At 45.7% G+C, this 26,062-nt stretch overlaps 1 protein-coding gene across 1 annotated transcript in view; it reads right to left on the reverse strand.

Annotated features, from left to right (window-relative positions):
- The window catches only part of THEM4 (thioesterase superfamily member 4), a 61,981-nt gene that overhangs the window by 28,317 nt on the left and 7,602 nt on the right, over positions 1-26,062 (reverse strand). Inside the window, exons 2-4 of the mRNA XM_056115778.1 lie at positions 21,290-21,467; positions 9,469-9,628; positions 8,205-8,315 (exon numbers count right to left, since the gene is read on the reverse strand). Of these exons, the coding sequence (XP_055971753.1) occupies positions 8,205-8,315; positions 9,469-9,628; positions 21,290-21,467 (449 nt within the window). The remainder of the gene's footprint in view (positions 1-8,204; positions 8,316-9,468; positions 9,629-21,289; positions 21,468-26,062) is intronic.

Raw genomic sequence — 26,062 nt, forward strand, 5'->3', positions numbered from 1 at the left:
AAACAAGAATGTGGCCACTACCTAACAGAATTTTTGGGACACAGCAAAACTGGTGTTAAGAAGAAAGTTTATTGCTATGAAAGCATGAATCAGGAAGGAAGGAAGGACCCATATAAGTAACTTGATGACGGTACTTAAGAAACTGGAAAATGACCAACAATAGGAGTCTAAAGCAGGCAGGAGGAAGGAAGTAATAAAACTTTGAGCAGAAATTAATGAATTGTAACCCCCCAAAAGGATATGAAACATCAGGGAAACCAAGCACTGGTTCTTTGGAAAAATAAGCAAGATTGATAAACCACTAGCAAGACTCACAAAGAAAGAGAGAGAGAGAGAGAGAGAGAGAGAGAGAGAGAGAGAGAGAGAGAGAGAGAGAGAGAGAGAGAGAGACGAGAGACAGGGAGGGAGAGGGAAAGAGAACCCTAATAAACTGAATCTGAAATGAAAGGGGAGGACGTCACAACAGACACCTCAGAAATTCAAAGGATCATCAGGAATTACTTTGGAAATCTTTTTGCCACGAAATGAGAGAATCTAGAAGAAACAGATAACTCCTGGATCCCTATAATCTTCCAAGGCTGAAGCAAGATGATTTGGACTACCTGAACAGAGCTATTGAGGATATTGAAATGATAATCAAGTCTCCCCCCAAGCAAAAATCCAGGTCCAGATGGATTCACTAGTGAATTCTTTCTAACCTTTAAAGAGGATCTATTGCGAATCTTTTTCAAGTTCTTCCAGGAAATTGAAGAAACAAAAACATTCCCAAACAGTTTCTATGAAGTAAACATCACCCTGATACCAAAATCAGACAAAGACACCACAAAAAAAAGAGAGAGAATTACAGGTCAATATTCTTGATGAACACGATGAAAATATTCTCAATAAAATATTAACACATAGAATTCAACAATTCATCAAAAAGATTATATACCATGACTAAGTAGGATTCATCCTGGGAATGCAAGGATGGTTTAAATATGCAAGTCAATCAACACAATAACAGTATCAATAAAACAGAAAATCCACATGATCCAATAAATGCAGAGAAAGCATTTGACAAGATCCAGCACATATTCATGATAAAAACTCTCAACAAAATGGAACTGAAGGAATATATAGTCAAAGTCATTTACCACAAGTTCATAGCAAACCTAAAAAGTCTTCCCTCTAAGACTAACCCTGTCAGAAGACAACATTGCCCACTCTTGCCTCTTCTATTTTACATAGTTCTGGAAGTACTTGGCCATAGAAATTAGGTAAGAAAAAGATATCAAGGGCATCCATATAGGAAAGAAAGAGGTCAAATTCTGACTATTTGCAGATGACATACTATATTTAGAAAATACTAAACACTACAAAAAAGTTCCTAGAAACAATAGATTTATATACTAAAATGGTGAAAATTAATTCACAAAGTCCATGGATTTCCTATACACAAATAATGTAATTGAAGAAAGAGATTTAGGTCACACCTGGCAATACTTAGGAACTACCCTGGCTCTGCACTCAGGAATTATTCCTGTCAGTGCTTGGGGAACCATATAGGGTGCAAGAGATCAAACCACGGTCATCTGCAGGAAAGACAAGCAACCTAACGGTCCTGAGATTCAGTTGCCCTGAAACTGGCTTTACTATTTACATGTCAAAATGTGGATCTTGCCGAGGGCCTGGATGAAGCCAGGACAGATGTCAGGTCAGTCTGGCTTGTACACGAGAGGGCATACGGGCCCACAAGAGTCGATCAAGAGCACTGTAAGGAGATACACATTGTGACCTAGAGGCAGAATGAAGAAGCAATTGCAAGGAACCTATAGGGTTAGGGAAACCTAAAACAAACCAGCCTGAGGCCCATAATCTGGGGACTATGACGAGATGTCCCCAGGAAAAGTCACTCTGTTGATCTGTACCCCTGAGCCCAGAGAGACCACTTAAGTTTAATCTATAGATAGATATAAGAAATCTATAGATTTCTTGCCGTGTTTATGCAGAATGACTGGCAATATTTATCAGAAGTAAACTTAACCTGTTAATATAATTATTCAGTACATCACTAGCAAAAGGGGGAGAGAAAACTCTAGTTCAGTCGCTCGCCTTTCTGTGGAAATTTCTAAGGGTCTAAGATCCTTAGAAATGACCGGACATGTGTATTCTAGTAGGTGAATAATTCAAATGAAACTTAGTGGGGCCGGAACGAAAGTCCAGTGGGGAGGGCATTTTCCTTACACATGACTGACTCGGGTTTGAACCCTGGCATCCCATATGGTCCCCCAAGCACCACAGGGGTAATTTCTGGGTGCAGAGCCGGGAGTAGTCCCTGAGTATTGCCGGTATGACCCAAAAAACAAAAAAATAAAAATAAAAATACAAAAAAAAGGAAATTAAGTTCACTGACGGTAACAACCAGCAGGAGGCAATGGTGAAACAGCTTGGCCTCCTCATTGACCCTCTCCATCTCCAGCTGAACCGAGAGAAGACCCTGCACCCTGCTCCAGCCCCTGGGTGCCAGCTGGCCGACACGTCGAGCGACATGAAGGTGTCTACCCTTCTTGCCCAGGCCTGCCACCTGGCAGTTCTCTTCGCTGTCAGACTTGTTGCCTCGTGTTATCTGTTTATATGTGTGGGACTTTTAGCAACCATATGTATTTCATCCAGGGAATACCCTCCTGATCGGTTATTACCAGAATGATCACTCAGACTCCCTGTGCACGGATGTCTTAAAGCTACGGTCTCAAGTCTCAGCCACAGCTAATGGCTGAGAAGTAGGCGGTGGTGTGGCTGATGGCATTTCTAGCTTAATTTCCCTTAAATATTTCTCCACTTATATCTGGGGACCGGTGGACCTTACTGCTGTCTTAATGATATCTCTACTGGTGTTTGGTACAACTGAATTTTCACCACAAGGGATTCCCTAAGCTACTGTAAATTGGCAGTAGCAAAACTAAAAAGGAGGCGGGCCAGGTACTGGCTCAGGTGCTTCATGTGCATTAATTCATTTGCTGCTCCCATTGGCCCTCTGAGGGGGCAGTTGTTTTCCTTTTATAAACTGAGGACAATGAGGCACAGAGAAAAACCTGTTCCAGGTCATGCAGCAAGTAGATGGCAAAATGGCACCTGAATTTGCTTCAGTTCTCTCCTAACCAGTGCATTAGACTACTTCCGGGAGATGAAAGTACTTGAAAGGTATTTAAGTAAAACTGAAAGGACAGGGGGCTGGCGATAGCACAGCGGGGAAAGCCAGCATTTGGCCCACCCGGGTTCTATCCCAGCATCACCTATGGGTTCCAGAGCCTGCCGGGAGTGTCTCAGTGCAGAGCCAGGTGTAACCTATGGGCACTGCTGAATGTGGCCTCCAAACTAAAAAAGCAAACAAACAAAGAAAAACAAAAAAAAAATAAACAACAACAATAAAAACCTGAAAGGAAAAAGAGCCAGACCCTTCAAGGTCACAAAGAAATAAATAGCTAACTACGTGATGGAAAGCCGTGAGTTTCTACTGATTCCTCCAAAAATCAGAGTCAGCATAGGGAGAACAAAACTAAAGCTATTATTAGAAAATAAGGGTGCTAAGGACTACTCTGGGGCTGGGGATGGGCTCAGGGTAAGAGTGTGTCACACAGATGGAAGGCCCTGAGTCTGAGCTGTGACCAAAAAAAAAGAATATAAGAAAAAAGACAAAAAAAATGAAGATGACTATGATAGAATGAGTTTTATACATAAAGAAGTAGACATTTCGTCTACAAAGACTCAATCTCTCAGGGCCCAAAAGGGATGAACAGGCCGAGCTCATGCTTTATATGCAGGAGGGCTAGGTTCAATCCTCTGCACTGCGTGGTCTCCCAGCACTGCCAGGAGCGACCCCCCAGAAGGAACTGGCCAGGTACAGCCTCAACATGAAAAACGAAAGCTTATAGCTGTCATATCCATGTACTTGACTATGGAAGGGTGAGATGAGAAGAAAGTATGGAATGTGTACTGGTCAGATTCGGGGAAGGTACGTTCAAAGAATCATATATATATATATATATATATATATATATATATATATCTCACCGTCACTGTCACTGTCCTCCCGTTGTTCATCGATTTGCTAGAGCGGGCCCAGAAACGTTTCCATTTTGAGACTTGTTGTTACTGTGTTTGGCATGTTGAATATGTCACGGGGAGCTTGCCAGGCTTTGCCTTGCGGGCGAGATCCTCTCGGTAGCTTGCTGGGCTCTCCGAGAGGGGCGGAGGAATCGAACCCAGCTCGGCCGGGCTGGCTGTGTGCAAGGCAAACGCCCTACTGCTATGCTATCGCTCCAGCCCATATATATATATGTATACACATATATACACACACATATAATTATACATATATAATTATATATACATTAATTATATATAATTATATAATTATAAAAGGTAAAGGTAAAGGCCCTCCCGTTGTTCATCAATTTGCTCGAGCGGGCCCAGTAACGTCTCCATTGGAGACTTTGTTGTTACTGTGTCTGGCATATCGAATACATCACGAAGAGCTTGCCAGGCTTGCCAGGCTCTGCCGTGCGAGCAAGATACTCTCGGTAGCTTGCCAGGCTCTCCGAGAGGGGCAGAGGAATCGAACTCGGGTCGGCCATGTTGGCTGCGTGCAAGGCAAACGCCCTACCGCTGTGCTATAATTATTATAATTATATTATTATAATTATTATAATATAATAATTATATTATTATAATTATATATAATTATATATATACAATATATACATATATATATTACAGTGGTTTTCTTAGGTGGAATGTGCAGCTAGAGGACAGAGGATACTGTGTCCCCCCAGGCATCCTTCTGAATGTTAGTATCCAAAAAGGTAGTGAAAAAGGCTTGACTATGTATGGATTGAGACAGAGAAAGACTTAGACTTGACTTGATACCCCTGTCAGGACTCTGAGATTTTTTATCTGCCCAAGTGTGAAGATGAGTGAGCTGACTGTGAAGACAAGATACACATATCCTGTGGGTTTACACCCATGGGCAATGCCATTTTGGTGGGGTGGCTCTATTAGTACTGCACGATTTTCAGAAGCACCGCTAACTTTCTTCCCTAAACCAAAAGGCAAAGAACTGTGAGGAAGAAAATAATTCAGGAAACGGAACTGGGCTGGGGATGCGGCTCCATGGCGGAGCACATGCCTAAACGCACAAGGTCCTTGGGGCCAACAAAACCAGCAAAATAACCCAAACGGCAGTTGTGCCCTTAACACCTGAGTGGCTGAAAAGAGTGAGGCAGAAAGATGGTGTATCCTGAAAACGAACTGCAAGGAAGACTCAGGACCTACTTCTGGCCAGGGAGACGACTGTCTGCCGGTGACATGGAAAGCATTTAATTTTAGATAAGGAGTTAATGGAGGCAGAAAATTCATGAGCAAGCATGGGAAGGGGGGCGTTCTGGGCCGTCCTTCACGCCCGACCGAGGTCACCAGCTGCCCCCCACGAGCGGCTCTCCGGCACGGCCACGACTCCAGAGCACAGAAACCAATCTCTTAATTATCTGACTTTTAGTAGAAATACTTCCAGGGTTAATAAGTAAAATAGCAGAAATCCAAAACCATCATTTTATTCTTAAACCAAGTTGTAGAAAGCAAATCATTTCACAACGCTGTTTCAGCATGTCTGATTGGGGGGTGGGGTCGTAAACTCTAAACAATAATGGTGCATCTTTTATCGAAACAATGAATCTAGTCAAAGTAGATAGAGTATTAACTAGAACTCATCTGCCTCACAGGAATTGGGAGGGGTGGGAGGTGGGGATCTATTGGGGTTCGCGGTTAAAAATAAGTATTGGTAAAGGGAAATGTGTTTGATATTTACATGACTGAGACCTAAACCCGAAAGCTCTGTAACTTTTCCCACAGTGATTCAATAAAGAAATAAATTATATATATATATAAAAAAAGAAAATTCATGAGCAAGACACAGAGCCCCGACTACTATAAGGGGAAGCACTAAACTGTGAAGAGGTGAAGCTTTGGAAAGTGCCTTTGCTTCGGCATGGAAGCATGACTCCAACAGCACCCTGGCTCCCGACATCCAGGCTCGTGTTCCAACACCTCAAGACAAAAATCTTATCCCGCCAATCTCTAGGCTGACAGCCCAGAACCTACAAATCTGGCCAATCACAAATGGTTTCTTTAGAGTCTGATATGATTACTGGAGCCCAGGGAGGGCACAAGAATATCCCACCTTCAGGAAACTGGAAGTATGGACATCTCTAAGAAACTAGCCACAGGGCTGGACAGACAGCTAAGGGCTGAGTCCAGGCTCCGAGTGCAGGTTTCACCCCCAGCCCTGCGTGGCCACTTGAGTATTGCTGGGAGTGACCCATAGGCACAGAGCCTGTAGCCCTCAAGACCACAAAGATATGGCTGAAATAAAAAGAAACAAATGAATCAAATCTAGAATGAAAAATATTTTGATAAGTGTGAGCAATATAATAGCACTGTAGCACTGTCCTCCCGCTGTTCATCGATTTGCTCGAGCGGGCACCAGTAACGTCTCCATTGTGAGACTTGTTACTGTTTTTGGCATATCGAATATGCCACAGGGAGCTTGCCAGGCTCTGCCGTGCAGGCAGGATATTCTCAGCAGCTTGCCGGGCTCTCCGAGAGGGATGGAAGAATCGATCCCAGGTCGGCAGCATGCAAGGCAAATGCCCTACCCACTGTGCTATCACTCCAGCCCAGGGAATATTATAGTTAAATAAAATATTCTATGGACCAAGAAGATAACTCAAAGGACTACAGCGAAGGCTTTGCACACTAGAGACCTGGATTTAATCTCTAACACTGCTGCATATATATGCCCCCCCCCCAAAAAAAAAACAAGGGACAATTTGTATACAGTCTACATATTTTTGTGTGTGAGTGTGTGCTACACACTGGTTACAGTATTTATGACTTAACAGAAAACGCTGATGTCATGGCTAAACTAAATAACAGATAATTTTGTATCTGAGACATTTAGAGGAAACCCATACTAAGCTGATTATTTTACCTACTACTTAGTAATGTTGGATACTTCTGATGTTTATTTATTTGTTATTATACATTTTTTTTTTTGCATTTTTGGTCACACCCGGCCATGCTCAGGGGTTACTCCTGGCTCATGTACTCGGGAATGACTCCTGGCGGTGCTCAGGGGACCATATGGGATGCTGGGATTCGAACCCCGGTCGGCCGCGTGCAAGGCAAACGCCCTACCCGCTGTGCGATCTCTCCAGCCCCTGTTATTACACATTTTTGACTTTGGGGCCACATCTGCCAATGCCCAGGGCTTACTCCTGACTCTGTGCTGAGGGACCATGGCACCATATGTGGTGTCTGGGCTCGAACCTGGGTCGGCTGAGTACAAGGCAAGCACCTTATCTGCTGTACTAACACTCCAGTGCCACTTTTGGTAGTTTTCAGCGTCAGTATTAAGCAAAATTCATAGTACATAATTTATACGCTATGGCTGATGAAACTTGCCTGGCATTATGTGACTCACTGATTCTAAATTTGAGATACAACCATTCCATGCTTATCGCTAACATTAAATTAATGTGTTGTACATGTCTAGAAATTCTCTGTAAAAGAAAGACAGAGGTTAAAGCCACAGGCCAAGAGATTCAGCACATAACTTGCATGTGAGGTCGGGGTTTGATCACCAGCATTACAAACATAAGCAAAAAACCCCAAATATTTTACTTTTTTTTGGGGGGGGGGTGATGCAAGGGGTTACTCCTGGCTCTGCACTCAGGAGTTACTCCTGGCGGTGCTCAGGGGACCATATGGGATGCTGGGAATCGAACCCAAAAAACCCAAATATTTTAAAGTTATGTCTGGCTGAGAAGTACTTACAGCAAAGAGACATGGGTCAGAAACTATAGCAGCGATTGGATAATTCTGGTTAGTTTTGTTTTAGTTTTGGGCTACACTGAGCTGTGCTTTGGGGTTCCTCCTGTCTCTGCACTCAGGAGTTGTTACTCCTGAATAACCATCTTATATGGTGCCGGGGATGGAACCTGTGTTGGGTGCGTGCAAAGCAATCGCCCTACCCCCAGTACTACTGCTCTAGCTGGGAAGTCACCTTTTGCAGGACGAAGAGATCAACCTGGGTTGGCTTCTTCCTCTTCCCTGCTGGGGTTGGGGGCTGAGAGCCCGCCCATCCCTCCCACAATGCCATAGCTTACTTTTTATAATTGATGTTGAGATTGGCGGTCATGACAATCCCTCCGGTCATTAGTGCCGATGTACCAACAGTCCCATCAATCATGGAGGCAATGGAACCTCCATGAAGGAATCTAGTTACAAAAGGAAAGAGAGAGACATGTTTCAGAGATAAAATGATCACACTCATTTCTGGGACATAAAAAACACAGTATGAGACGAAGACCCAAGAACAGTAGAAACAAGGGCCAGGAGGACTGATGCATGGTTGGAAGCATGCAGGAAGGTAGGATGGGGGGATGTGGGGGGCCTGGAGTGACAGCACAGCGGGTAGGGCGTTTGCCTTGCACGCGGCTGACCCGGGTTTGATTCCCAGCATCCCATATGGTCCCCCGAGCACCGCCAGGAGTGATTCCTGAGTGCAGAGCCAGGAGTAACCCCTGTGCAATGTCCGGGTGTGACCCAAAAAGCAAAAAAAAAAAAAAAAGAAAGGTAGGATGGGCATCTAAGACAGAGAAGGGACCACGATGACAATGATATTTGAAAACAATCACTCTGATCACTCTGGACAAGAACTGAGTGCTGAAAGGAGATAAAGGGATATTATCGCATGATGACCTCTCAGTAGCTGTATTGCATAATGCCCAAAAAAGGGAGGGGGGTCTGGGGGGAGGGAGGGAAGGAATGAGGACAAGTGTCTGCTGTATAAGAAAGCTGCGTGGGGGACAGGTGGGGGACTTTGGTGATGGGAAAGGTAAGGGACCTGTATTGGAACACTGTTACATTGTATGACTGAGACCCAATTAGGAACAACTTTGTAACTGTGCCTCTCACAGTGATTCAGTTAAAAAAAAATAAAAAAGAGAGGGAGAAGCTTGCAAAAGTTCTAAGGGGTGGGCGGCGGGCAGAGAGATAGTACAGCAGGTGGGATGCTTGCTTTGCATGTGGCTGACCCGGGTTTGATTCCCCGAGCCCTGCCAGAAGTGATCCCTGAGCACAGAGCCAGGAGTAAATCCTGAGCACAGCAGGGTATTACTGCCCACCTATGCCCCGCCCCCCCAAATGCAAAAATCAGGTATTCATGAAGACATAGTACAGCTCTTTGTAAATACCTGCTTACAAAGGTGAGGTATTTTCCTTGCACACAATTGACTCAGATCTGATTCCCCCAAATCCCACAGATCTCCGAGCACAGAGCCAGGAGCAAACCCTGAACACCGCTGGGTGTTGCTCCTCCCCCTCCCCCCCCCCCCCCCCCAAAAAATCCACTGTTTCTTTCATTCTTACCCAGGGGCGCCTTGCAGGTAAGGGCCCCCTTGAAACAAGCAGACAGTCCTCTTCTCAGCCTCTTTATAGAACATCACGTATTCAAAACCCAGGCCCTCCGGAAAGCTTCTGGTGAAGAGCTGGGCAAGCGAGGTTTGCTCTTCCTTCATAAGCTTCGCATCTGCAGAGAGCAAGGCAGATGGACATGGGCCGTAAGTTGTGAGAAACAACCACAGCTGTGAGACTCACTCACCATGGATGACAGCCAGGTCAGGTGTTGGGAAGATCTGCCCGCGATGGAGATGCATGCTGAAAGTAGACTATAGACCGAACATGATTGCCACTCAGTTCCTCTTTTGCAAACCACAGCACCCAAAAGGAGAGAGAGAACAAAAGGGAATGCCCTGCCACAGAGGCAGGGTGGGATGGGGGGATGGGGGGTGGGAGGGATACTGGGACCCGTGGTGGTGGAAAATGGGCACTGGTGGAGGGATGGGTACTCGATCATTGTAGAACTGAAACCCAAGTGTAAAAATTTGTAAGTCTACAACTGTACCTCATGTTGTTTCACTAATAAGAATTAAAAAAATAAAATAAAAGAAATGTTAACTCTTGCTATCAATTGTAGTTATCAGTCACATATTTCTCATTGTAGCAGATTCTTCTGTATGCAGAGAAGTTTCAAATGTATTTCACCTTCAGGTGCTGTTAAAGAAATGATGATTCAACTATTCATATCGTTTCAGATATATCATATAAACATATATGCATGCACATATACTTATCTATACGTATAGTTATTCTACTGATACCTCTTCTCAAATAGATCTACCTTCTGTGATCCTTAAACAAAAAAAAGGCAAAGAAGGGGCTGGCGCGATAGCACAGCAGGTAGCGCGTTTGCCTTGCATGTGGCCGACCTGGGTTCGAATCCCAGCATCCCAAATGGTCTCCTGAGCACCGCCAGGAGTAATTCCTGAGTGCAGAGACAGGAGTAACCCCTGGGCATTGCTGGGTATGACCCAAAAAGCAACAACAACAACAACAACAACAAAAGGGCAAGGAAGGGGACAGTCCCCAACAGAATAACAGAATGAAGGATCTGTACTCCTGAAAAACTATTCTCAAGGTGTGAAAAACGAGAAAATGCATTCACAAGTTTGCCAATCAACTGGCATGACAGCACACAATTGTGTCTTAGTTTTCATTAGAAATGAAGGTTTCTTTATTGTTAGAAATTCTAGTTAACATATGGAATTAAATTTCTAGAAAAATTAAGGGACAAAGCTTTGCATATTAGGAAAGTACAATATGTGTATTTATTTATTTATTTTATTTAATGAAATTTGCATAGGAAGGGGGCTGGAGCGATAGCACAGCGGGTAGGGCATTTGCCTTGCACGCGGCCTACCTGGGTTCAATTCCTCTGTCCCTCCATCCCTCTCGGAGAGCCCGGCAGACAACCGAGAGTATCCCGCCTGCACGGCAGAGCCTGGCAAACTCTCCGTGGTGTATTTGATATGCCAAAAACAGTAATAAATGGAACCCCGATGACCATGAGCCTGCAAGCGGGCACCAGGACATTCTTTCCAAACTGCAACGGGGCTGCCCCGGCTCTCAGGCAACCTCTGATTTTGGAAGTCACGCCCACAACCCGCCCCCCAGCACCATCTTACAGCACACAGCAACGAAGAAGAAAACGGCTGGGGGGCCCCATAGCTCCCAGAGAATGCTCCAGGTCCCAAACAGAGCCCATATCACCGGGAGGTCCCAGATGGGGTAGGTGCTGCATCCTGCCTTCTCCAGAGGAACCCCGATGACCATGAGCCTGCAAGCGGGCGCCAGGACATTCTTTCTAAACCATGCGGCTGCATAAGCGGCCACGCGACATCTTCTTATGTACAAAGTGATCAATGGAAAGAAAATCATCCAACGTTTCTCCATGATAATCAGACTTAACTCTTTTGCAAACCACAACACCCAATGGGAGAGAGAGAACAGAGGGGAATGCCCTGCCACAGAGCCAGGGTGGGGTGGGGGGGGGATGGGGGGTGGGAGGGATACTGGGATCCGTGGTGGTAGGAAATGGGCACTGGTGGAGGGATGGGTATTCAAAAGAAAGAAAGAAAGAAAAAAAAAAACATGAACAAGAAGTCTCACAATGAAGACATTACTGGTGCCCACTTGAGCAAATTGAAAAACAAAGGGAGGACAGCCCTACAGTGCTACTTAGAAAGATGTGAGGGAAGGAAGGAGGAAAATGTGTTCATGAGAGAAATAAGGCTGGAGAGAGCCAAAAAGTAGGGTGTACTTTTAGTTTAAAAAAAATTTTGGTGCAGGACCAATAGTACAGTGGGGAGCAGTGGGAAGGGTTTTTGCCTTGTATGTGGCCAACCTGGGTTCGATTCCTGCAATCCCTGAGCCTGCCAGGAGTGGTTCCTGAGTGCTGAGCCAGGACTCACCCCTGAGTATCTCTGGGTGTGGCTCTAAGACCAAAAATAAAAAAAGAAATCAAACAAACAAATCAATAAATGTGTGTCCAGAGCCATACTGCAGCTGGTAGGCACTTACCTTGCGCGCAGCTAACTCAGATTCGATCCTCAGCACCCCTTGTTCCCCCGAGCCCCGCCAATAGTGAACCCTGGGTGCAGAGCCAGGAATAAGCTCTGGCTTATGGTGTGGATTTTTGATGTGGACCAAAAAAAAAAAAAAAAAGGTGAGGATACCAAGATATGTCTTTCATAAAGGAAAAAATTAATTTTGTCCTAAAGTGGAATAACTGGTTGTTTCGGTGAGAAAGAGGAGACAAATTGAGTGGGTAATATGAAAAGGGAGAATATATTTACATAGAATAGAATAAAATAAGACCATCATAAGAGCGGGCCCAGTAACGTCTCCATTGGAGACTTTGTTGTTACTGTGTCTGGCACATCGAATACTCTCGGTAGCTTGCCGGGCTCTCCGAGAGGGGCGGAGGAATCGAACTCGGGCCGGCCATGTTGGCCGCTTGTAAGGCAAACGCCCTACCGCTGTGCTATCGCTCCAGCCAAACACAGTAACAACAAAGTCTCCAATGGAGACGTTACTGGGCCCGCTCGAGCAAATCGACGATCAACGGGAGGGCCTTTACCTTTACCTTACCTAATCATAAGAGGTTTTTAAAATAAACTTCAATAGGATACCCATGCAAAATTAAAATTTAATATTCTTGCAGATATTAACGCACTGTTTTCTCGCACTATATTCACTGTTCTTGCTGGGGTTTGCCTTGGGGCTTCAGCCAGTGATGCTCAGAGGTTACTCCTGACTCTGTGCTCAGGGATCACTCCCGGCAGTACACAGGGGACCATAAGGGATGCTGAGGATTGAACCGGGGTCAGCTGTGTGCAAGGCAAATGCTCTACCTGCTATATTATCGCTCCATCTCCTACACTTGGGAATGATGTGGAGAGGGTGTAAGAAACTCAACACCACAAAGTAGAGTTATTAAGAGGAGGTGGGTGTCCACCGTACCCCCAGCTGCATAAAGGACTCCCATCAAACATACAGTCTGCGTCACTGAAATGCACCCAATGGAGCGTGACTATATATACCTGTTATCCAGAAGAGACCGTGACAGGGTTTCTGAACCCTTTAATTAATCTGTGTCGATAACAAAGATTTGATAATTTACCAAAATAATCTTCTGGGCTTCAAGTTCTTTTTTTTCAGTATTTGATTATTTAGAAATGACAGTCTTCTCTATTGAGCTAAGGCTGTTTTTTTTTTCTGCTGTGTATAAAAATAATGAAGGCAGCGGCGTTATTTGCTTTTAAAACCCTTTGTCACATTGGGGCTGGAGCTACAGTATAGCAGGTGGGGTTCTTGCCTTGCATGGGGCAGACCCAGGTTTGATCCCTGGCATCCTATACGGTCCCCTGAGCCCACCAGAAGTGATTCATGAGTTCAGAGCCCCAAGTAAACATCTAGTACCCATGGGATGTGGCCCCCCAAACAAATAAACACCAAATCCTTTGTCTCTTTGGTTAAATGGACTACTAAAGGTTGTTTCACCGTGACCTCTGATGTGTTTTAGTCAAGTGTTTACAAAGTTTGGGCTGGGGGTTGTGAGTCAGTGGTAGAACACATTCCTTGCCTGTAAAGTTCTGGGTTTGATCCTCAGCAAAACATACACACACATACCCTGCATGTGTGTGTATACATATATACATATATATATATAAAATTTAATATACTATATCATATCATATTATGTAATATGTGATATATAATATAAACAAGTGTATATTTATATATAAAAGTTGCATGTGACAAATTTCCCCAAATCAATTTTTTTGGATAATTTTAAATATAATGATAAGGAGCTATAGCACAGCGGGTAGGGCATTTGCCTTGCATGTGACCAACACAGCCGACTTGAGTTCGATTCCTCCGCCCCTCTCAGAGAGCCCAGCAAGCTACTGAGAATATCTGGCCCGCACAGCAAAGCCTGGCAAGCTCCCCGTGACGTATTCGATATGCCAGACACAGTAACAACAAGTCTCAAAATGAAGATGTTACTAGGCCCACTCGAGCAAATTGATGAACAACGGGAGGACAGTGACAGTCACAGTGATATATGTGCATAGCAGAGCCTGGCAGGCTATCTGTGGCATATTCGATATGCCCAAAACAGTAACAATAATGGGTCTCATTCCCCTGACCCTGAAAGAGACTCTAATACGGGAGTGTTGAGAAAGACCAGTATGGAGAGGCTGCTAAAATCTCAGGGCTGGGATGAATGGAGACGTTACTGGTGCCCACTCTAGTAAATTGATGAACGACGAGATGACAGTGACACAGTGAAAATGATTATAATTTCTGTTGGACCACATCTGCAGGTGTTCAGGGCATAATTATTTCTGACTGCTCAGGAATCACTCTTGGCACGGCTTGGAGGGCCCTGTGGGGTGCCAGCGATCAAACCTGGCTTGGCAGAGTATATTATCACTCTTATGAACAAAAATGTTACACTTGGAAATAACATCCAAGAATTCCATACAACTTTGGAACACACACATTAGTAACATTATCCATCAACATACTCTCTGGACCTTGAGCCAGACTTCCTTTGGCTGGGTGGGGGCCACACTGGTGGTGCACGGGTCCACCCCAGCCGATGCTGGAGGACAAGTCCCAGGCTCACATCTGGAATGTCTCTTCCTGGGTGCAAAGCATTGCTTCATATTGACAGTGTTTTGCATATAACATTACTAAACAGTTCAACATCGCTCCTTTGTGTGGAGAGAGAACAATTCCGGGTCCTCCAGGAAAGCTCCAAAGCTTTCAAGGCCAAAAAGGCCTCATTTAGATTTTGATTTGGGATGGGGAGAGCCCGGCAAGCTACCGAGAGTATTCGATATGCCAGACACAGTAACAACAAAGTCTCCAATGGAGACGTTACTGGGCCCGCTCGAGCAAATCGACGATCAACGGGAGGGCCTTTACTTTACTTTACTTTACTTTACTTGGGATGGGGTTAAAGAGATAGTACAGTGGGGAGGGTGCTTGCCCTGCACTCAGCCCACCTGGGGTCCATCCCAGGAACCTCAAAGGTCCCCTGGGGGCTATCGGAAATGATCCCTGAGCACAGAGCCAGGAGTGGCCCTGGAGCCCTACCACATTTGACGCCCCCAAATCCACACCCAACTAAACCAAAAATCCCTCTTACCAGTGGCCGTTTGAAAATATTTTTATTTTTTTTAAATTTTTTTTTTCGTTTGAAAATATTTTTGTCATTTTTATTTATTGTTTTACTCTGACGCTTTTACCAAAAATGCTTTGTCTTGAAAGCAATTCATGGAAAAGACCGCCAAGTACAGGTTTTGGCTTTTCTTTTTTGGGAGTGCTGGGAGGGAGCCCCAGTTCTCACACATTCAAGCAAGTAATCTACCACTGAACCACATAACTGGAGGGAAGCTGTGCACAGGGCATCAGACAGCGAAGAGACCAAACCCAGAGCCTTGCTAATTAGGTCTGTGTTCAACCACTGGGCACGCTCCAGGGTCCAAGGACAAGTTTCTCTAACTCTAGAATTGTATCACTGAACTGGGTAAGAATATACAGAACTCTAAAGGAAAAATGGATTTTCAAAAGTGATTTGTTCTGCTCCCACCCTCCACCCCAACTCCCTGAAATCAAGGGGAAACTACTCAGGATGGTAGTTGGCGGCTTAGCAGGGTAAAAGACGATGGGACACAACCAATGGGGGTTGGGATGCTTGCGAGACCATTTTTGGTATACCAGGAATGGAAACGGGGTTCACTGAATTTGGGTAAGTGCCTTATCCCCTTTCCCCCTATCTCTCCCATCCAAGTTTAAAAAATTGTAACTTTTAATGCTTTTTGCTTCAAACAATGCTGACTTAATTTTTTAAAATATTTTGAAAATTATGATGCATTTTAAAAAACCGAATCGCCATGAGATACACAGTTACAAAGCTGTTTGTGATTGGGTTTCAGTCATAAAATGTTCTATCACCCATCCCTTTACCAGTGTACATTTCCCACCACCAATGTCCCCAGTATCCCTTCTGCCACCCTCATCCTCCCCATCACCACCCGCCCCAGTCTGCCTCTACGGTAGACACTTCCCTTCTTCCTCTCACTCTCTCTTTCCTTCTGGGCATTATGATTTGCAATACAGGTACAGAGAAGTTATCATGTTTGGTGCTTTGTCTACTGTCAGCAGCTCTGATCCAGAGTGATCATTTCCAACTATCATTGTCATAGTGGTCCCTTCTCTGTCCCAACTCCCTTCTCCCCCAGCAAGCTTCCAACCACAGACCAATCCTCCTGGCCCTTCTTTCTACTGTCCTTGGGTCTTAGTCTTATGCTGTCTGTATCACTGTCATCCTGTTGCTCATCGATTTCCTTGAGCAGGCACCAATAACGTCTCCTTTATCCTAGCCCTGAGATTTTAGAAAGTGACACATTCGAGGCTCTTTCAGGGTCAGGAGAATGAGACCCATCATTGTTACTGGTTTTTGGCATATTGAATACGCCATGGGGAGTTTGCCAGACTCTGCCGTGTGGGCAGGATACTTTTGGTAGCCTGTCAGGTTCTCCAGAGTAAGAACTAGATAATAAGATGTCGCGCAGCCGCGAATGAGGCCGCATGCTTCTGAGAGCTGGGTTTCATAGTCTCTGAGTCTTGGCGTTGATGGGATTACATGGCACGGGGGTGTGGGGGGAGCAGTTGGTGGGTGTAATGCCTACATATTGGAAGATGGGGGGTATCTGGGTGGAGGAGGCCCAGTCCCAGTCTAAGCAGGCTTGGAGATCTATGCCCCGTGTCCTGCACACCTGGGTTCCTCTGCCAGTTCCTTCATGCTGAAGACCTCCAGTTCCAGCCACAGCCATGCTTAAGACCACCCTCCACACGTTCGGATGAGCCTCACACATAAAGGAACCGGCAGAGGAACCCACGTGTGCGGGACCCGGGGCGTAGATCTCCAAGCCTGCTCGGATTGGGACTGGACCTCCTCCATCCAGATCCCCCAACTTCAAGTACGTAGGTGTTACACCCACCAACTACCTCCCCCTCCTTCCCCCCAAGCACCGTGTAATCCCATCAACGGCCAAGACCAGAGACTATAAAACCCAGCTCCCGGAAGAGAATAGCGCAGAGTCCCTGCCTCCCTGCCTGGCTGTCCTCACTGGGGCCCCTTGGAGGAGGGTGGGTTGAGTTTCCCACCCCACCCCGAGCAGAGCCCTGGCAGCTGAAGACCTCCGGTTCCAGCCACAGCCATGCTTAAAACCACTCTCCATACATTCGGATGAGCCTCACGCATGAAGGAACTGGCAGAAGAACCCAGGTATGTGGGACACGGGGCATAGATCTCCAAGTCTTATGCTAATATCCCACAAATGAGTGCAATCATTCTATACTGCTGACCATTTAATGTTTGTTTTTTTTCCAGAATTTAAGATTTCTTTCACTCTTAATCTGTACCTTGCAATTTGGTAAAGAATACCTTTGTAAATAACTGAAATGATTTATATCTCCCCCTGATTCCCCCAGAATCTAGTAAATCCTATTTATTAGGGTTTTTGTATTTTTTTGCCATACCCCAAGGGGCTCACCATATCCCCCATAATTCTTAATATACATGTTATTACCCAGTGCAAAGTAATTTGGTTCAATTCAAATGAAACAGGCAATGAAATTTCTCTGTAACAAGTCCACCGCTTCATTTTTTTTAAAAACTAATTTGGCAGGGAAAGGTTTGGACCACATGCAGAGTGCTTGGAGAACCATGTGGTGGCAGAGTTGAACCAGGGTCAGCCAAGTAAAAGGGAAGGGCCTTAGCTTCTAGACTATGTCTCTGGTCCCTTCTCTGCTCCATTAAAATGGCTTCACTGATGTCAGTTTTAGAATCGCTATTTTAAAAAAATATGTCTTGCAAACTAATGCTAGACAACTAGATAGAAACTTTACACAGTGATAATGTTGTGAAGGAAAAATATGTGCCTTACAAAATATATATTGTTAAGTGAAAGAAATCAGTATGAAAAGGCTATGAGGGATCTGTCTTCTCAAAAGAGTGAGTCAACCCAGACTGGGCCTCTTCTGGTGAAATATCACCTTGGTACAGGATCTCAAGGTCAACCAAGGCCCCATGGCATCAGGAAGCCTGTTATTATTACTTAAAGAATATGGATTATTTTAAGTTCAGAGCAATGAAAGTACTCAAGGCTGAGATACAACATATAACCTTGTCTCAGTCCTTTGCCCTTTACCTAATCATAGAGGCAATTGTTCTCATATTTTGGGTGTTTTTTTTCGGGCCACACCTAGGGGTGCGCAGGGATTACCCCTGACTCTGTATTCAGGCTCAGGGTACATGGTGCCAGTGATGGAACCCTGGGCAGGCACATGTAAGGCAAATGCCTATCTGCTATACTATTATCTCTAGCTCTGATTTCGGGTTTTTTTTTTTTTTTTTTTTTTTTGCTTTTTTGGGTCACACCCGGCGATGCTCAGTGGTTACTCCTGGCTCATGCACTCAGGAATCACTCCTGGCAGTGCTCGGGGGACCATATGGGATGCTGGGAATCGAACCTGTGTCGGCCATGTTGGCTGCATGCAAGGCAAACACCCTACCCGCTGTGATCTGATTCCATTTTTTGTGCTGAAGAAGAATGTAGTTGGAGGGGTATTACCATCCAGACGGGCATAGGTTTACTGGTGAACATGCCCTCCTTAACTGAGAAGCTTATCTTTCCTTTTTGAGTAAAAGATGAAGTAAACCCGTCCTTGCCTTAGTAAAGGTTTCTCCTAGACTCTACTCTCCGGGTAATATTTTTTTGGGGGTACTCTTAAGCAGTGCTCAGGGGCCCAGGCGATACTCGGCCTGGCTGTGTGTGTGTGATGTCTGGCGATACATACTGGGGAAATCAAGGCCACTCTATCAGTGCTGAGAAGCACATGTGGGCCTTATGTAATTCAGGCATGCGTTCTAGCTCTTTGAGTTATGTCACTAGCATGACAGCCCAGATCTTTTTAAAACATTTTACATTGTCTATTCCATTTCACTTTAGAATTTACAACCATGTGGGTCCAGAGAGACAGTACAGCAAGGAGGGAGCTTGCCTTGTATATAGCTGACCTGGGTTCGATCCCTGTCATCTCCTATGACCCCTTGAGCACTGCCAGGTGCATTCCAATCGGATCCCACCCCATATGCTCTCCCAAGCTCTGCCAGGGGGTGATTCCTGAGTGCAGAGTCTGAGTGCAGAGCCAGGAGTGCCCCTCCATCCCCCCAAGAAAAAAATTATAGTCATATGAATTCTTCATATGTATGTCAGTAGAACCTAGGGTGTGTGCGTGTGTGTGCGTGTGTGTGTGTGTGTGTGTGTGTGTGTGTGTCCTAATAATACAAATGTTCTGAAAAAGGCAAAAGTACAGAGACAATAAGATTGATGGTTCTGAGGGTTCAGGGGCAAGAAAGGAGGAATGAGGGTCGTGCAAAGGCGATTTTAGGACAGTGAAACCATCTCCTGATACCCTGGTGATAGGCACATGCCATGATACATTTGTCAGAATCCAGAGAAAGTATAATACAAATAATGAGCCCTAGTGTAAACAATGGACTACAGCTATTAATAATATTTTAACACTGACTCATCGTAATAAATGTAATCTCTGCTGTAAGATGCTAAAAATAGGAAAGCTAAAGGAATATATGGCAACTCCAAACTTTCTACTTATTTTTTGTGAACCAGACTTCCCGCTTGAAAAAAAAATAGAGGGGATGGAGCCACAGTACAGTGGGTAAGGTGCTTGTCTCACATGGGGCTGACCCCGTTGGATCCCACCCCATATGATCTCCCAAGCACTGCCAGGGGGTGATTCCTGAGTGCAGAGTCTGAACATTGCTGAGTGTGGTCCCAAAAATAAAGAAAAAAAATCTTATTCAAACACATAGGATAGAAAGCACATTGATTGGAGTTAAGGACCAGCCACCACCATGCCGAGACCACTCTCCGCACACATGAAAGTACTGGCAGAGGGACAAAGCCACGCGGGTTCCGGGGCCAAGATCTCCAAGCCTACTCGGATTGGAGTCGAGCATCCTCCACCCAGATCCTCCAAATTCCAGTAGGCGGGGGTCACACCCACCACCTGGCCCCCTGGCGCCGTGTAATCCCACCAACGACCAAGACTCAGAGACTATAAAATCCAGCTCCCGGAACCGCGCGGCCACATTTGCGGCCGTGGTACATCTTATCAGGACATCTTTTTATGACATCTTATTATCTCATTCCTACTTTGGACAAACTTGCAGGCTATCGAATGTAGCCTGCCCACAGGGCAGAGTCTGGCAAACTCCCCGTGGCGTACCCAATATGCCAAATACCAGTAACAATGATGGGTCTCATTCTCCTAAAGAGCCTTGAATATAATCTCAGGGCTAGGATGAAAGAGACGTTACTGGGGCCTGCTCGAGGCAATCGACGAATAACAGGATGATGAAGGCTGGTCTCCCTGGCATTCAAGAGGTTTTTATTTTGGTGGTGGTGATTGGGAGGTGCTGGATATCAACCCAGGATCTCGCACATACAAAGCAAACACCCTACCACACAGTCACATCTTCAGTGCATCTCGAGAGTTTAGAGTCTGGGGGGTGAGGGGGTGACCTTAGTGTCCTGAGCTTCTTAGGGTGACAGAACCATGTAGCGGGGTAAGTGATAAATTAAGATGTATGGTATCAGACCCAAGACAGAGAAGAAATGAGGCAGGAGAAGGCAAGGCGGCTTATTGGGGCACTATTTCCACTCCCTGGGATGGGGACAGTTTACTCTGATTTTCTTGTGGGTTTTTTTTTAGGGGGCGGGGTGGGGGAGGCCTGTCTGTGTGTGGGGGATTGAACTGGAGCCGGCTGCATGCGAGCCAGGACCTTAACCCCATACTCTGTGCTATGTCTCCAGGCTGGAGGACAGGATTCACATTCTACCATACCTGCAAAATGTGCTGAGATTCCAGGCCTCTGAAACATGAGAACATAGCAACCCTGTACTCTTTATGGCCTTCATGTTTTAAGAGTGTGCTCTGATCAAACCCCTCTCACCTACTGGACAATTCTTTTTTTTTCTCTTTGGGTAACACCCAGTGATGCTCAGAAGTTACTCCTGGCTCTGCACTCAGGAATTACTCCTGCTGGTGCTCGGGAGAGCCATCTGGGATGCTGGGAATCGAACCCGGGTCGGCCGCGTGCAAGGCAAACGCCTTACCTGCTGTGTTATTGCTCCAGTCCCCTACTGGCCATTTAAATATTCTTTTTCATAGCGTAGGCCCTTACCAAGAAAATAGGTTCTGTATTTCTTATCTTGCTGATGATTATATGAAGACAGACGCTCCCAGGAGCCGTCTTCACATTTCTTCATGAACTGCTCGAAGAGGAGTTTCAGGTCTTGGTTCCAGCACTTGTTGGGGAGAGAACGGTCCTCCTGAGTAACTTGCTCAGAAGAGAATGACCTCTGGAAGACAGTGAGGGAGAAAAGAATGATGGGAAACACGTCTTGTTTCATAGATGTACTTCCCCAAACACCATCTTCTTTTTTTTTTATTAGTGAAACACCATGAGGTACAGTTATAGACTTATAAATTTTTGTGCTTGGGTTTCAGTTATACAATGATCAAGTACCCATCCCTCCACCAGTGCCCATCCTCCTCCCCCCCCCACGGGTCCCAGCATCCCTCCCACCCCCCATTCCCCCGTCCCACCCTGCCTCTGTGGCAGGGCATTCCCCCTTGTACTCTCTTTCTTCTTTTGGGTACTGTGTTTTGCAAGAGAGGCACTGAGTGGCAGTCATGTTTGGTCTATAGTCTACTTTTAGCATGCTTCTCCCACCCTGGGAGGGTCCTCCCAACACCCTTTATTTGGTGCTCTCTTCTCTATCTGAGCTTCCTTTTCACCTAGCACGAAACATCATCTTCTATTCGCTAAGATCTTCTCACAATCTTTCTTTTTCCCAGAAACAAAAAGGAGAGGAACTATCTATTTTTTTTTCAGATTTTTTAATTGATTCGCTGTGAGACAGATCTTTACAAAACTGTTCAGTCATACAGTGGTCCAACACCCATCCCTCAACTGGTTTGCATTTCCCAGCATCAGTTTCTCCAGTTTCCCTCCCATGCCCCTCTGGTCCCCGAGTCTGCCTCTATGGCAGGCACTTTTCTTCTCTCTCTTTCTTCCTCAAAATGAGGAAACATTTTGGGGAGGAAGCAAATTTCAAGAGGTCAATCTTGTGGGAAATGTTATACTGAGGGCAGATGAATGGGGATAGCTCTAATTATCACCCCACCAACTACTGGCAAATAGCCTGAAGTCCAGGCCTGGCCACTCCCTTCTTTTGACAAACCTTAATCAAACACAAGTGAACCAGGTGCTGGAGCTGAGGTGAGAGGAAGATCTTTTCCTTCAAGTAAAGAGTATGGTCAAAAGAGGCTGGAGATAGTACCGTGCACAGAGCACTTGCGTTGCGCTAGGACCACCTGGGTTTGATCCTCAGAACCCCATATGGTCCCTTCATACTACCAGAAGTGATCCTAGAGTCCAGAGTCAGGAATAAGCCCTGGCCTCTGATATGTTTGGCCTCCCAACCCCCAAACAAACCAACCCCCCAAGCAAAACAAAGAAAGTTCAATCTAAGCCCAAGAGAGGAGTCATGTCCCACTGCCAATCCAGGGGTTCTCTGCCTGAAAGTTTATTACATAATCAGAAAACGACCTTGCTACAGTGCAAAGGCAGGTCGCAGGAGAGTTCTCAGAAAGAAGCCTTACTGTAACCATCTGAAGTGGGCATTGATGATGATCTTTTGTTTTGTTTTGTTTTGTTTTTAAGCCACAGCTGTTAGTGCGCAGGGCTTACTCCTGGCTTTGCACTCAGAGATCACTCCTGGGAAACCCTATGGGGTACCGCCCATTGAACCGGGTTGGCTGCATGCAAGGCAAGTGTTCTATCTGCTATACTATTGCTCTGGCCCCAGATGACCTTTTTTTTTTTTTTAAAGAAGCCAATTTATTTGATTTTTTTTCTTTTTTGGGTCACACCCAGCAATGCTCAGGGGTTACTCCTGGCTTTGCACTCACGAATTACTCCTGGTGGTACTTGGGGGACAATATGGGATGCTGGGGATTGAACCCGGGTCGGCCGCGTGCAAGGCAAATGCCTTACCCGCTGTGCTATCGCTCCGGCCCTTGACCTTTGTTTTTTATAGATGATGGAACTGATGCCCAAGATAAGCCGAGCTGTAGACCTTCTGGTCAGGGCCGCACTGTGGGTAGCCTCAGGGTCAAGCTGACCACCTGAACTCAGGTAGCGGAGCTCTCCATGTCAGGAGTATTGGCGTGTCAGACCTGGGTCATGACAGGTGAGACAGCAGGAGGGAACAACACTGGAGCCAGAGGGCCTTGTCTGGGGGTTATCTGGGTGACCCAGGTGAAAAATAAGAGTATATGAAGAAGAATGTGGCTACTCTTTAGATAAGAAGAAAGCTGGAGTGGTAGAACAGCAGCCTGAGAGATTGCCTTGCATGCTGTCCATTAGAGTTCTACCTCCAGCATCATATATGGTCCCTGAGTGCAGATTCAGGAGTAACCCATAAGCATTTCAGGGCATGGCCCCCAAATGAAAAGAATAGAGGAGGTATGGTGCTGCCAGCAGGCCAACTAGCACCTGTGGGGGAAGTGTATCAGCAGCCTGATGGTGCCTTCAGACTGCCAGATACCCCAAAATTGCTGCTGTGCCTTTGGCCGAACCCCAAAATCTTGGGGCAAAGTTTACCAAGAAAGTAAACGGCCAAAAGTTAGGTATGTGGGAAACACACCCACAAACCACCTCCGGCTCAGCTATATAATTGGAGGCAAGGCCTCTTTGGTTCCTGATCGAACTGCTTAATGGCCATGATCCCAGAGACTCAGAAACGAATCTCAGAACCCAAAGGCTTTTGGCAGAAATGTGTCCAGTCCCTGCAGTAGGTTACCGGTGCTGGGCCAACCCAGTTGGGAATAGGTTTTGTGCCTTGGCCTATTCCCCCTGGTGGCCCAGTGGTCGCCATCCTCCAGAGGCCACTGGACAGTCAGGATTGGACCTGCAGTGACGAGAAACGCAGGGCCTCACGGGATGGGGACGGAGCCTGTCCTTTCCTGCCCGTCCCAATGAGACCCCAAGTCATCACCCACAAACGGCCTCTCTGGCTCCTGATCAAGCTGCTTAATGGCCATAATCCCAGAGACTCAGAAACAAATCTTGAAACCCAGAGGCTTTTGGCAGAAATGCATCTGGACCCCGACTAGGTTACTGTCGCCAGGCCACCCCAGGGGGGGACAGGGTGTTGTCACTCCGCCTGCTCCCCCTTGGCGGTTAGGTGGCCGTCATCCTCCAGAGGTCATTGGACAGTCAGGCTTGGGCCCGCAGTGACAAAACTTGTTGGGCCTCACGGGATGTGGGGGGGGGGGGAGCCGAGTCTGTCCTCCCCACCCCAACGAGACCCCAAGTCATCACCCACGAACGGCCTCTCTGGCTCCTGATCAAGCTTCTCAACGGCCATGATCCCAGAGACTCAGGAGCAAATCTCGAAACCCAGTGGCTTTTGGCAGAAATCCCTCCATATTTAAGTGTTAAAATTTCAGAATTCAAAATCACATGGCCCTACTGCAGCCACGCGACATCATATGTTATTCATAACCATCAATAGAACACAAATTGTCTACTGTTGCCTTTTCTGATTTGAGTGTGGGGGTAAAATCTCAAATAATAATGGTGGGTCTGGTGTCAAAATATTGAATGTGATCAAAGTAGAGAGAGAGTAATGTGGAAGTCATCTGCCCCACAGGTAGGGGGAGGGTGTGGGATGGGGTATACTGGGGTTTTTGGTGGTGGAGGATGGGCACTGGTGAAGGTACGGGTGTTTCATTGTATGACTGAGACTTAGACCCAAAAGCTTTGTAACTGCTCTCATGGTGATTCAGTAAATAAAATTATAAAAAATGAAAAAAAAAAGTAAGGTGGAGTTCATGCACAATTCAATCAGCTAATCAGTGGCTGAATAAACAGCAGTACTCCTAGATTTAAAAAAAAAAGAAGGAAAAGAATAGAAATAAAATTTAAAAAGAAAATCAGTTAAAGGACTATTGGGGAGACTTCTCCCTGCTAGGTGGCCTTGTTCCTCCTGTCTCATGCCCTGGCCAGCGAGGCTGCCAGATTTCTTCTGGGGACTCCACTGGATTTCCGCTGACATCTGTAGCACCAGCCTAAGAACTGTCTGGACATAAATATCACTTGCCCAGCCCAGCCCTAGTGAAAAAAGTAGTAACTCAGAACATGCCCAGTCTCTAGAGGGAGGCTTCTGCACAGTTTCAAAACGCCCAAAGAATACCAAATAAAAATGGATTAAAACAGAACACAGGGTAATAAAGATGGTAAAAACCAGAGATAAAGACTACGGAAAGCATCCTGAGAGATGGATTTTTTGTTTCCTGATCAACCAGCTACTTTATATTTTAGCCTTTTGCTGTTTATAGGAAACCTAAATTCACAGGATAAATCAGGCTCAGAGTGAAAGGATGGGAAGCAGTCAGACAAGCCAATACTAGGGGGGGAAAGAGCTAGGACAGCCACACATATATCGGACCAAATATCAATCAATCTAACAAAAAGTAATTTGATGGACAGGGGCGATACAGCAGGGAAAGTGCTTGTCTTGCAAGCAGCTGACCGGGGTTAGATCCTCAGCATCCCACCTGGTACCCCGAGCCTGCCACGAGTGATTCCCAAGTGCAGAATCAGAAGTAACCTCTGAGCATCACCGGGCGTGGCCTCTCCATGCCTCCCCAAACAGGAAATTTAGGATGGGGGTGATTTAAGATGGTTAAGTAAAGGAGTACCACATCAAGAAATACTCTGGTTTTTTTTTTTCTCTTTTTTTGTAGGAGTATTGCTATTTATTCAGCCACTGATTAGCTGATTGAATTGTGCATGAACTCCACCTTACTTTTTTTTTTCATTTTTTATAATTTTATTTATTGAATCACTGAGAGCAGTTACAAAACTTTCGGGTCTAAGTCTCGG

The sequence above is a fragment of the Sorex fumeus genome, unplaced genomic scaffold, assembly GCF_029834395.1.
Source record: "Sorex fumeus unplaced genomic scaffold, SorFum_2.1 ptg000001l, whole genome shotgun sequence".
Taxonomy (NCBI): Eukaryota; Metazoa; Chordata; class Mammalia; order Eulipotyphla; family Soricidae; genus Sorex; species Sorex fumeus.